The 13675-nt window shown below is 47.3% G+C and overlaps 1 protein-coding gene across 2 annotated transcripts in view; it reads left to right on the top strand.

Annotated features, from left to right (window-relative positions):
* The window catches only part of Dci (Dodecenoyl-CoA delta-isomerase), a 34815-nt gene that overhangs the window by 14823 nt on the left and 6317 nt on the right, over positions 1–13675 (top strand). For both annotated transcript variants that reach the window (XM_070540913.1, XM_070540912.1), the window contains exons 3-4: positions 3047–3145; positions 5584–5969. In XM_070540913.1, the coding sequence (XP_070397014.1) occupies positions 3137–3145; positions 5584–5969 (395 nt within the window). In that variant the 5' untranslated portion in view covers positions 3047–3136. The remainder of the gene's footprint in view (positions 1–3046; positions 3146–5583; positions 5970–13675) is intronic.

The following is a 13675-nucleotide window of genomic DNA, read 5'->3' as shown; positions in this document are numbered from 1 at the left end:
TTTAATTTGAATTTCGCTAATTATCTCATTTGTACCAATCAACCTTTTAATGGCACATTTTAATACATATGTTGAAGTAGTGAAGTCACATCTCCTTAGAAATCTTAAGACTATAGCACCAGTACTTACCAAGACATGTAACCTTGCTCCTTTCTCATCACTGTTTTTAGCGCCATTTATTATTATTATGTTTTTTTATGCATTCTTGTCAACTTGAAGCTAAACATTTCGACACAATTGCCTGTCTGGTTGGGAAATTGATTAGGACTTGAGACTGACTCCAACCAAATAACTGAATTTTATTAGCCCAACGTTTCGGAGCCCATTTGGCTCCTTCTTCAGGGGGTTGTTCTTCGGGGGGTGGCGGTGTGCAGCTTTTAAAGGATCTTTTGTAAAGAAAGGAAGGGGGAGCACGGGAGGTGTGGAGGCACTTCACAGACAGGAAGGTGGGGGGAAATAAAAGTGGGGGTTGACGGCTGCCGTGGTGATGAGGGGCTGGAATGACCGGTGCTGGTGAGGGTGCCTGCGAGAGTGCTTGCGAGAGTGCCCTCCAAAAAATACAATAATGAGTCAAAAATATACATACAAAATACACAAAATATACAAAAATATACAATGAGTCATAGCTAGCTTTTTAATTGTTGCCATTGTACCATAAGAAGCATAGAAAATATTTTTACACTAATACTTCCTCCACTTCCACTATGATGAAGCAAGTGAGCATGTCTGTCAAGATGCTGCCAAGGCAAAGCACATCTGCTAATAAAATTTGGTTGTCTATAGCATAGGTAGAAACAATATAATTGCTACCAATGCTATACATGCTTACTGCCTATGCTTACTGTCTATAGGATAGGTGGTAACACTAATGACAGTACTACAGCAAAATAACTTTCTTGGGTATTGCATACATTCTCATGCTTAGCAGGGTAACGCACGCAAGCATTGCACTCATAGAAAGAAGTACCACTGCTCTTGCCTTCTGCAGACCAGTTGTTTTAAACCTGCGACGCATTCTATGGAATAGCTACTTTGTATATCACAAAGGTATTGCAAATGTTAATAATAAGAAAGAGGAAGGTTAAGCTTGAAGATACAGTCTTCGAACACCAGGAACGTCAGTCATATTGTGAGTGGAGTTTTGTTAAGCAATAAAAAATGTAAAAACACAAGGTGGGCTGGAAGTCCCTGCACTGGCTTCTCGTGACATCATGAGATTTGGATAGCATCTACTTCAGAGTAATTAACAGTTTTTTTATAGACACGGATTACTTTGCATTCCAAAAGAACCAAAGACTCAGTGGAGTGAATTTTTTAGCACTTTCTCTGTACAGAAAACGACCCAAACATGCAAGAATGCTTGGAAAAGTGTGACATTCAGATGTGAAATTCAAAAAGCACAACTTTGCCCTTAATTTCCCCTGCTACTAACTAACGTTGTTTCGCCTCATACATGAAATCGAGTGCTGAAAAAACTAGACTGACGAGGTTTAGCTAACCTAATACTCCTGCTACTACTACACTACTACTACTACTTTTTCTACTTATTCTACTTCTATATCTTCTTCTATTATTATTATTATTATTATCATCATCATCATCATCATCATCATTATTCTGAGGAAAAGGATGCTGTTCCACACCCTCCGCCACAGCCGTGATTAGTGCTAGCTAACACTCCCACTATAATCGTGTACACATGCACAAATGCCCAAGAATGTAGATAAGAGGATAGCCATTGTGGCTGCTTAATTGATAAAGCACCGCACACGTGATGTTGAAGATGTGGACACAGCTCCCACTTGTTTCAAGTTGTCTATTTGTGCACTTTCATTTCCCTCATCCTGGCTATTTCTACATTTTAACTAAATGTAACAGACTATTTCCACTGTGCATACAGTTTCATATGACTGTAACTAGAGGGAAATCTGGTGCTGTGGTCGTTCAACCATCATGGCAATGACGAGAAGTACAGGCTACGGATAGGTATTCTGTTGAGTGGCGAACTAGTCTACACGTCCTTTTTTTGCAGTTTTGGTTTCGCTCCTAGCGCAATTGCTATAACCTGCAGTGGGACAGTGCGATGCAAGGCTCTCTGCCTTTGTTTTGTTGCTCAAAGTGGCGATAGCGGACTGGGCCAGCAGCTGGCCGATGATTATGTCACAGTGTGGTGCCGAAGCCCTCACGAAAAAGCGACGACATCATAAATGTTGAAAGAACGTGTTTTGACCGTTTTGACTTTGGTTTGTTAAATGTGTTAGATTGGCACTGTAGCGTTACATGTTTTATGAAACTTCAGAAGAGCAAGAAGAAGGCAGTACTGATACAAGACATAAACAGTTGGACTTCTAGTGATTTGACCATCAAATTTTATTGAGGGCTTTATTATTCATTGCTCGTTTATGTGCTCATTGAAATTTGTGATTTAGGGCTTTGAGAACACAGACTTACTTGTGGTAGGAAAGGTTGCTGTTTCCTGGCTGTAGTCTGCCGTCACAAAGTGGGTAAGTGCAAAGCCACATCATAACAGCTGCTGCAGGACGCTTCGATGTAAAATATAATGAAGCATACTTGTAGTAGGCCACAAGCATCCTAGCCAGCACTGCGTCAGATGGGCTTAAAAGTACTTGAAGACGATTAGCAATTGTGACAGCTGACTCAGCCTTTCGAAAGAGTGAGAGAGTTTAGTGCCTGTCGTCTGCGAGAAAAGTCTCACGTTCGCAGCGAGCAGGCACTTAACTCTCTTACTCTTTCAAAAGGCTGAGTAAGCTGTCACAATTGCTAATCGTCTTCAAGTACTTCAAGTACTCGTCTTCAAGGCAACTCTCAGGAGAACCCCCGTAGGCACTAGCGCCACATTTCCCTCTAGGGTATTTATTTAGAGACTCTATGCCCCTGTGCTTTCCTTGGCTTCATTGTTGGTTACAACCCATATGACGAAAACTAACAGAAAAATCGAGCCCCTTGGATCTTATTCTTCTCACTGACAACTGGCAAAAGCATCACTTGTCAACCTTTCTCAACTGCTCCCTCTCCCTCGTACCAGGCCACAGTGGGTAAATGCAACACTCCCAAGCCAGGGGTGTTTGATCTGGTCAACAAGGCTAAGTGGGACGCCTGGAGTACCCTCGGTGACATGCCTAAGGTAAGGCCAACAGCGTATACTCCTTTTTTTGGCATTCTAAGCCCTTTGCTTTCTCCTTGGGTTTATGGCATGACGCCAAGAGAGGAGTGCTAGCATTTGCCTTTTGTATTTCTTTTTGCTCTTGCGTTTGGAACATTCTGAACCATACTTCTTTGCTGAACTTGAGTTTTGAAGGGACGCTAAAGAGAGACGGTTAATGAGTTTAGACTGATAAAGTGCTCCTTCAAAACTCTACTTTAATTGATTTTGCAGTAGGAGGTTGATTACTAGAACAGGAAGTGAGTGTCAAACTTCAAGTGTTTGAATTTCACTCCGAAATGTTAGTGCCAGTACCAATGTCAGGGATTTCAAAGTATGTTCTCGTATTTGGGTCGCTCTGGCTAAGGAGAAGTTTCTCAAACTTGCTAAGTTCAGTCTTTGGCCTATTTAGAATACAGTATAGTTCCACTTTTACCAAGAATGAAATTAACTAGGCTTCAGTAGTAGCCATCACTATTCATGCGGTCAGGCAAGCTTTTGTACTAAACTTTGAGGCCACGTCAGCCACTCGTGTGTTGTCATGTTCTGGCTTATAACTCCACCCCTTTTGGCAAGACTAGCTTTTTCGGTATAGTAGAAGAGAGTAATTTCTGATACAGCTCGAATTAATTTTCTCTTTATTGCCCCTTTAAAGTGACCTTGACAGGCTTTGAGCATTTTCAACTGACCAGCAGAGTATGGAAGCAACATGCAGCTGTAGGGGTGTTTAATGGATACTTCAGCAACCACGTGTTGTGGGGAGTCCAAAAAATAATTTTTAAACAAGGTACTCACGTGCTCTCCAGTGCTAGCAGCATTTTCTCTCAGCACATCAGACTGGCTGGGCTGGCTTTTTAAGGTGAAATGAAATGAGTGTTTGATATTTGTGACATCCCACTGCAGTTAAAAGTCCATATAACAATACTGATGGTGCCCAAGGATTATCTTGCTAAATGGAGAACTTCTTTAAGTCCAAGTTATCTAAAGCTCTCTTGCTAATAACATATTTATTTATAAGCAAAAAAATAAAAGTTGTCTTTGCATGTATATGCACTTGTCATAGATAGCAAAGCTTGATGAGCGTGTCTCATGTTCCTTCTTGGTAGCGGCAAACCTTTCTCCGTGGCATCCGTCAGGCGAACTGAAACCTGCCATATGAATATTTTACGTTTGTTACACCCCCGCCCCCTACGTTGCTAAATGGAGTGAGCCGTTAAGTTCACTTTGTTGTTTCAAGGTTTTCAATGCATTGCGCTTTATGAATATGTGTTAATGAATCTAAATCACTTCGTCGAATCTAAAACTTTGTCAAATCGAATTTCATTTAGTCAGTTTTAAATTTCTTTCATGTTACACATTGACCGGTGTAGTGGCTTAGTAAATGTCAGCTGAGTGGGCTCCTACAATAAGAAAAAAAAAGCACCCTTGAGAGAAGGCTTGATAGGCCAGGAAAAATAAAGGCAAAGGACAAGCGGCAGCACCACCCTGAAGTTTCTCCTCCAGCTAGCCATGATGTCACCGATTTTGACGGTGTCTCCCTGCACATACGCAATTTCTCATCTGTAGATGGACTGCATGTAGTATTCTAAATAAGCCATAAACTGAACTCGGCAAGTTTCAAGAACATTATGGCACCGTAACAGCCAAAATACGAAGAAGAGTCTTTGAAATTTGTGCCTTCACACTGATGTATCATGCTGTGTGCAATTTTTTTTTAAAATGGAAGTTTGCCATTCACTTTGTCTTCCAGCAATCAAACCTGTTACCACAAAATAAATGAAACTGGAGTTCCTAAAGAATACCTAATCAGTCTAATTTGATTTAGTGTTTCTTTTTAGCCCTTTAATGGGGGCACATATGAATACTAAAAATACTTTTATTTTTGAATGTGCAAAACACATCGAGGATAAGCATAATTAATGAAAAGAAAAATATCTTTTGCTGGAGGTTTTTAACAATTGAGGGCAACCACCTGGCAGAAAACTGGAAGTAGGCTTCACCTTAAGCCACGTATAGCTCCCTTTGAAAGTTGTACAGGCAGCTCTTGTCATGTGTGTACCATAGGTGTACATTTTATTTGCTTTACATCACGTTTATGACACCACTGCGGCAAAGCTCTTGCATCGGTCTGTCTCTTTGACTGTGCTTTCAGAATAAAGTGAGTCGCTTGCAAAACTTCTTCTTTCTCCTCCTCTGCTCCTGCTCTAAACCAACAAATGATGCTCGCTGCCTGTCATTCAGCATTGGCCAAAGAGATTCAGCATGTAACTTCGTACTCAGTACTGAAAATTGGCAAGAAAACAATTTTTTTATGGTGTTGCTTTGGCAACACTCGTCATTAAAGGGGTGGTGTTATTTAAACCCTATAAGATAATTTCATCTATGTTGTTAAGACATGGTGTGCCTTTTTTTCTTGACAGGAAACGGCACAAGCCGAGTATGCCTCGATCGTCGACAAGCTCGGTGGACGCACTCAGAGTCCTAGCACCAGCTCATCGAGCGCTAGTGGGTCTGTGCAGTCGCCATCTGCCGCCACAGGCGGTGACCTCGTGTCGTGCGTCGAAGACAAAGGCTTTGTGGTCCGCTTTAACCGGCCGGCCAAAAAGAACTCCATCACCCTTGAGATGTACGAAACGATGATCGGTTACCTCAAGGAGGCGGCCGAGCGAGACGACATCCACTACCTGGCGCTCACGGGCACGGGCGACTTCTTCTCGAGCGGCAATGACCTGGGCAACTTCATGAACAGGCTTAAGACGGGACTGCCACCGGACGTGCTTGCCAAGGAGGCGGCCGAACTTGTCCGGTATGTGATGAGACATGGCAAATCAGTTCAGCCCACCTTGGAAGCTTAGTGGCTATGGCGTTCAGCGGTTAAGTTCGAGGTCACTGGTTCAGTCCTGGCCATGGCAGCCAGATTTTGAAGGAGGTGGAATGCAAAACACTTGTTTGCCTTGATTTAGGTGCACGGATCACAGGGGGTCAAAGTTAATCCGGAGTGTCCCACTACAGCGTGCCTTATAATTGCACTGTGGTTTGAATCCCGGCATATAATTGTTTAATTAAATCAGTTTTGCAGAAGCCTGGAAAGAGGAGGAATACTCATGAAAGGGAAAATTCTTTTGGGAATATTCATCCCGAGCAGGAGAAACTCGGATAAGTTTTGTTTGTAGCTTCGTGCTATAGTGAGTTGATGAGAAGATAGGGATAGATAGTGACAAGATATCGATAGATTTGCACTTCACTAGATATTTTCTGTCATTGCTTTCGATGCTGACGACCCTTCCGTAGATAAAGGTGAAGTGTGTAGCGAAGAGTTTTTAGAAGAGACGCTAGTGGGTTCAGCGCTACTGGCTCTAAACGCTAGTGGGTCGAGCGCTCCTGCTCAGCAACGGCTCTCGTGCTTGGAAGCTCTGACTGCCCTGCCCGTCGACGTTGCGCTGCTCCCGAGCTCTGCCAAATAAACACCTTTAGAATTGGTGGAGTGTGCGGGGTGACCTCAGACGATCATCCTGGAACTCCGGTCCCGTACCATACCATCTACCATGCCCCAAGACGCCTCCCAGCAAACGCCTCCTCCTGCGCCCACTGCGTGTCCCGGGGTGCCTCGTCATCGCGACCCTCCTATCTACACTGGAGCGGATGACACTGACGTGGATGAATGGCTCACGGCGTACGACAGAGTAGGCGACCATAACAAGTGGGATGAAGCAGCCAAATTGAGCCATGTTCTGTTCTACCTCGCTGGAGTGGCCAGCCTGTGGTATAACAACCACCAAGCAGAGTTCCAGACATGGTCGGAATTTAAGACTTCCCTCGCCGATGTGTTTGGGCGCCCTGCTGTTCGCAAGCTGCGTGCCGAGCAACGTTTGCGAGAACGAGCTCAACAGCCAGGCGAAACGTTCACCAGCTATATCGAAGATGTCCTGGATCTATGCAGGAAAGTCGATTCGACCATGGCGGAGTCTGATCGCATCCGAAACATACTGAAGGGCATAGAAGACGACGCCTTTAACATGTTGCTGGCCAAAGTCCACGCTCTGTGGCTGAAATTGTCACACTGTGCCAGAACTATGAAGAACTCCGCAGGCAGCGGTCACTGACCCGTCGATCTCTACCACGTGACGAACACCTCGCTGGTTTGTCTGCCATGTCCAACCAGGCAGCGTTGCTCGCAGAAATGAAGGCGTTCGTCCGCGAGGAAGTTGCCCGGCAACTCTCGTTGATGGATTTTGCACAGCCACATTCGGTACACGCGCCTACGCCAAGTTTTGCGCCTCCGCTTCGCCGCGTCATAGTGCAAGAACTGCACGAGGTTTTGCCTGAGCACCACCAGCGTGTTCCTGCGGCTGCACCTCACAGCTACGCCGAAGTCATGGCCAGGCCCCAACAGATGCCGACGGCTGTGCCACTCAGCTACGCGGAAGTCGTCACCCAGCCTCAACAACTCCCTCAACGGGGACCTCTCACGTACGCCGAAGTCCTCGCTATGCCCCCACAACAGCCGGCTATGCAATCACTTCACCAGGCGCCACATCCAACGCGTCCTTCCACATGGATGGGACCTCCCGCAACGACTCGGTGGCGTACAGCGGACAATCGACCAATATGTTTTGCGTGCGGCTATGCAGGCCACGTCGCACGCTACTGTAGTCGCGTGCAGTCGCCTAGCGCTACACCTTATGGGCCAAGTTCTATGGCGAGTTCTCCGCGCCCTTATTACGATGACGAACCTCGGGCTGCGTCACCACCATTCCGCCGGTCCGCTAACATCCGCCGCTCAACTTCTCCACGCCGACGCTCCCCATCACCGATGCGGCCTCGTCTCGAAGCTCGGGATGAGGAAAACTAATCGTCGCAGTCCATGAGGCAAGGGCTGCGACGCCGTCGAAACGCGAAAGTCCTCAACGTAGCCCGACCAATGTGATAGACGTGTTAGTTGACGGTGTGCGCACATCTGCCCTCGTAGATACCGGAGCCGTTGTATCAGTTATGGACGCAAAGCTTTGTCGCTTCCTTTGAAAGGTTACGACGCCCATTGGTGGATTCGCCCTCCGCACAGCAGGCGCACAGCGTATTCACCCGATTGCGGCGTGCACCGCTCGTGTTCTCATCGAGGACGTTGTATACGCCGTCGAATTTATTGTGATTTCCTCGTGCTCCCACGAAGTTATCCTGGGGTGGGACTTTCTCGCCCGCCACGATGCCGTCATTCATTGCGCACGGGCCGAACTAGAACTGTCGCCGATAGCAGATATGACGCTTGCCGATAATGCTCCTTTTGCGAACAAACTACTCGTCAGGCACGACACAAACGTTCCTGCCAACTCGTCAGTGATTGTGTCAATGCAGTGCAGCAGCCTCTCTGACGCCATCGCACTACTTTCTCCGTCGGGCCGCTTTTACACTCGAAAACGTCTGCTGCTGCCTTTTGCGACTGTGAACGTCAAACAGGGCTCCACAGCTATTTTTGTATGTAACCCCTTCTCATACCCTGTGATGCTGCTTCAAGGCGAATGTCTTGGCCACGTAGAAGTGCTCGACGCCGTACAAATTACGGATGTTCCCGAAGACACGTCCTGCGCCAGTTACAACACGCTCGGTTCTCTGACGACGTCCGACCCTTTGCCCACAGGTGTGTTCGATTCATCTATTGCCGATGGCCTCACCCCACCTCAGCGTTCGCAGCTTCTGCGCATCTTAGAAGAATTTCGTTCTTCTTTTGATGTCGAGCAACCTTCCTTGGGCCGGGCGTCTGCTGTCACGCACCATATTGACACTGGCTCCCAACCACCATTGCGGCAACGACCATATCGCGTCTCTGCGACGGAACGTCGTGTGATTAATGAGCAAGTGGACGATATGCTTCGCCGCGAAGTGATCCGACCCTCGAACAGTCCATGGGCATCCCCTGTCGTCCTTGTTACGAAAAAAGACGGCTCGATACGGTTCTGTGTAGACTATCGCCGCCTCAACAAGATCACTCGCAAAGATGTATACCCGCTGCCGCGAATTGATGACGCCATCGATAGCCTACAAGGAGCAGAACTCTTTTCATCTCTAGATTTACGCTCCGGCTATTGGCAAGTCCCCATGGCTGACGTCGATAGGCCGAAGACAGCCTTTGTCACACCCGACGGCCTATACGAATTTAACGTCATGCCGTTTGGACTTTGTAATGCGCCAGCAACTTTTGAACGCATGATGGACACAGTCCTCCGCGGTTTGAAGTGGCACACGTGCTTGTGTTATCTCGATGACGTTGTTGTTTTTGCCTCTGACTTCACCACGCACCTTCAACGCCTACGGCATGTTTTGACTTGCTTAGCGAACGCTGGCCTTCAACTGAACCTAAAGAAGTGCCGATTTGCAGTGCGGCAGCTTATGATACTAGGCTATGTCGTCTCGAAGGATGGAATCCTCCCCGATCCAGCCAAACTTCGTGCCGTAGCTGAATTTCCTAAACCGACGTCCGTCAAAGAATTGCGCAGTTTTGTAGGTTTGTGTTCCTACTTCCGGCGCTTCATTCGCAATTTCGCCGCCGTCATATCACCCCTGACGAAGCTCCTTGGCAGCAACGGACCTCTCCATTCGTGGTCGTCCGAGTGCGACGAGGCGTTCACTAAGCTCCGTCGTTTGCTGACGTCTCCTCCCATTTTGCGCCACTACGATCCAACGGCACCTATTGAGGTACACACAGATGCCAGCGGTGTTGGCCTCGGCGCTGTCTTAGCACAGCGCAAAGAAGGGTTTCCTGAATATGTTGTGGCATACGCAAGCCGTATGCTTACTAAAGCCGAGACCAATTACACCGTCACGGAAAAAGAATGCCTGGCGATCATCTGGGCGCTTACCAAGTTCCGGCCCTATTTGTATGGTCGCCAATTTGATGTCGTCACGGACCACCATGCACTATGCTGGCTGTCGTCATTGAAGGATCCCTCAGGCCGTCTCGCCCGCTGGGCGCTTCGCTTACAGGATTACGATATCCGCGTACTGTACCGCAACGGACGCCAGCATGCTGATGCTGACGCCCTCTCACGTTCTCCCTTGCCAGACGACAATGCCTGTTGCGCAATATCCCAGCTTGACGTTTCTTCCGTCGACATTGGGACCATCGCTTCTGAGCAGCGCAAGGACCCCTGGATTGCCTCCATCATAGACTGCCTTGCTGATCCGTCATCGCAGCCAACCACTCGTGCATTGCGCCGTCAAGCTCGCCATTTCGCCATTCGCGACGACCTGCTTCATCGACGCAATTACACCTCTGACGGCCGCCAGTGGTTATTAGTTGTACCTCGAAGCCTGCGTTCTGAAATCTGCGCATCGTTCCACTCTGATCCACAGTGTGCGCATTCGGGACTTTTCAAAACCTACCAGCGCCTCCGACGACGCTACTACTGGCGAGGAATGTACAACTACATTCAAAAGTTTGTTCGTTCATGCCCCGACTGCCAGCGCCGAAAATCTTCACCCCACCTCTCGCCAGCTGGCCTGCAGCCTCTACCCTGCCCTACCCAACCGTTCGGGCGCGTTGGCATCGATTTGTATGGACCACTTCCCCTGACGTCGGCTGGTAACCGCTGGGCCATTGTGGCAGTAGATCACCTGACACAATACGCCGAAACCGCCGCTCTCCCCGCAGCTACAGCGCGCGATGTTGCATCATTCCTGCTTCGCCGATTCATTCTGCGGCATGGTCCACCTCAAGAATTGCTCAGCGATCGCGTACGCATCTTCCTGTCGGAAGTAGTTGAAGCGATTCTCAAAGAGTGCCACGTTGTTCATCGCACGACTACGGCGTACCACCCTCAAACGAATGGCCTCACAGAACGCTTCAACCATACGCTCGGCGACATGCTTTCAATGTACGTTGCCTCCGACCACACGAACTGGGACGCCATTCTGCCATTCGTCACCTACGCGTATAATACCGCTACGCAGAGCACCACTGGATTTTCACCCTATTTCTTGCTGTATGGTCGACACCCTTCGCACACCATCGACACCATTCTTCCGTACCGGCCGGATGCATCCGAGTACGTCCCTATTTCTGACACGGTCCGATATGCAGAAGACTGCCGTGACCTCGCACGGGCCTTTACTTCCGATGTTCAAGAGCGCCAGAGGAGCACTTGCGGTGACAACACTGCCACGGTCACCTTCGATCCGGGAGCGCTCGTGTGGCTCTCAGTCCCTTTAACTGCCCCTGGCCTCTCATCAAAACTGGTCCCTAAGTATGAAGGCCCTTATCGTGTTCTCGAACGCGCATCTCCTGTAAACTATGTCATCGAACCAGTTGAGCCATCTGAAGACATGCGCCGCCGGGGACGAGACATTGTCCATGTCGACCGTTTAAAACCTTACTACGACCCGCTCATCGTGACGAACTGTTAGGTCGCCGGACGGCTCCCTTCTCGCTCCCGGGGGGTGGTTGTAGCGAAGAGTTTTTAGAAGAGACGCTTGTGGGTTCAGCGCTACTGGCTCTAAACGCTAGTGGGTCGAGCGCTCCTGCTCAGCAACGGCTCTCGTGCTTCGAAGCTCTGACTGCCCTGCCCGTCGACGTTGCGCTGCTCCCGAGCTCTGCCAAATAAACACCTTTAGAAGTGTAAGATGCGGTTTGAATGAACTATGACACCATCTTGCTTCCTGCTTTGCCTGTGTGACTGCATGTAAATTGTAACTACAGAAAACACTCATTAACTCGAACTGTGATATCTTGAAATATCTGTTAAGTCGGAATTATTTTCCAGGCATGGTGTCATCCCATGTGTATTTCACCCCTTATCTCAAGAAGGTCTTGCACTGGACTACAGATATCCCAAAATCATCACTTCTAATATACCAAGCAGAAGGCAACAGGGCAGCATCAGCAGCCTCACTTGCACTTGTTGGCAGGTATCCAGCAGAGCCGGATGCTGCGACGGACCATGCTCCCTGCTTATCTTTCCCCCTTCTTCCTATCACACCTCATGTGTTTTGCTTGGCTGCTTGCTCCTACTTTGTTGTGGCCTCATGCAGCAGCAGTGATCTGTGAGCTGAAGTCGCCTTTTTTTTTTTTTTTCGCTCAATTACGATGCTGTCAGTGATGCATCGATGTGGTCACAGCGTGTTAATCAGAACCTTGAGCAAGATGACCAGCACTTTTAAACAGGCATGATCAGCCCACGCGCTGTGCTCAAAAGAAGCTGGCATGCAAGCCCACAGCGTTTCAGCGAGATCGCACCTTCACAGAGATGCTTGCTTCACACTTGCGCAGTGGTGGGGTGTAAATTCCACTTCACCCATGAGCTTGTTGTCCCGAATTCATTGCAACCCTATCAAAAAGTGTCATTTGACACATATTCAGTAATCTTGCATGACCATATAACGAACATGTTTCATATATTCTCTCGTATTTGCAACTACAGTGGCACATAGTTGTATATAGGCACATACCCTAATCAATACATTTCCTAATGTTTTGGCACAAAGTAATGTGGTTTTAGACACCTATATAGGCACTGAAGCTGTCCTTTAGGGCATATATAGGCACCTAATGCTGTCCTTTAGAGATGTATAGGCTCAGTTATCAAGATCTTCTACTGTGCATCTGAGGATACATTATGATTTTCCAAGGAACACCAGCCCATTAGACCCCTGTTTCATTAAATTAATTTTAATGTCCCGAATAAAACAGGAGGGGACAAGTTGCATAGATTACAAGATTTCCCGGAAGCTTAGTGTGGCTACACACCACATAAAAGTTGTGAAAACAGTGATAAAGAAGCACCATTCCGATATTTTCCTGTTGAACGTTGTGCTTTTTTTACTAAGTACAGTAAATGTCCATTAATTTGACTCCGTTTAATTGGGTTTTTCACTCAATTTAATGCCTACCGAATGTCTCTGCCAGCAACCATGCATTTCTGTAGGCCCAAACTTTCGTTATTTCAATCCCAAAATTGGCCTTAACCAGATAATTCGAACTTGAATAGTCGACATGCATGCACCTGGCCCCTATTGTGGCCCCAATAGTGACCCCTTTACGGTCTCAGCAGGGCTTGGGGGACAACGAATGTGTCGAACAAGTGTTAAAAATGCCTATTTTCAGACTGCTCTAGGAAAATCTTCTAGCAATAACATTAGCTCACAATGTCTTATTACGGTATATACCCAATTCTAATGTGCATGTCCACCTTCTTTCCTTTTAAGGAAATTGAGCCAAAAACTTCATTCGTGGCGTTTGTATGATTTGCCGTATAACACGGCTGTATTGCGGTGAAGCTGACTTTGGAAAACCGGTTGCCATTATGCAACACATGTTAGACCCCTGCCCACTTTTCTTGCTGAAAAATTGAGTGCGCATAAGAACTTTGATGTTATCTCTACATTAGTTTGTTACTTTGAACACACAAAGAGTGGCAGCGCACATTTGATTCGGAAGCGTGATAGAATCGGGCAAATACTACCAAATGGATTAGTGCTGTCTTGACGTTTTTTCTGCATGTTGTTTAATTCAATCCACAGCAT

This window comes from Dermacentor albipictus, chromosome 6 (assembly GCF_038994185.2).
Source record: "Dermacentor albipictus isolate Rhodes 1998 colony chromosome 6, USDA_Dalb.pri_finalv2, whole genome shotgun sequence".
NCBI lineage: Eukaryota > Metazoa > Arthropoda > Arachnida > Ixodida > Ixodidae > Dermacentor > Dermacentor albipictus.
The sequence above is the reverse complement of the archived record's forward strand: the minus strand, read 5'-3'. Positions and strand labels throughout refer to the sequence as shown.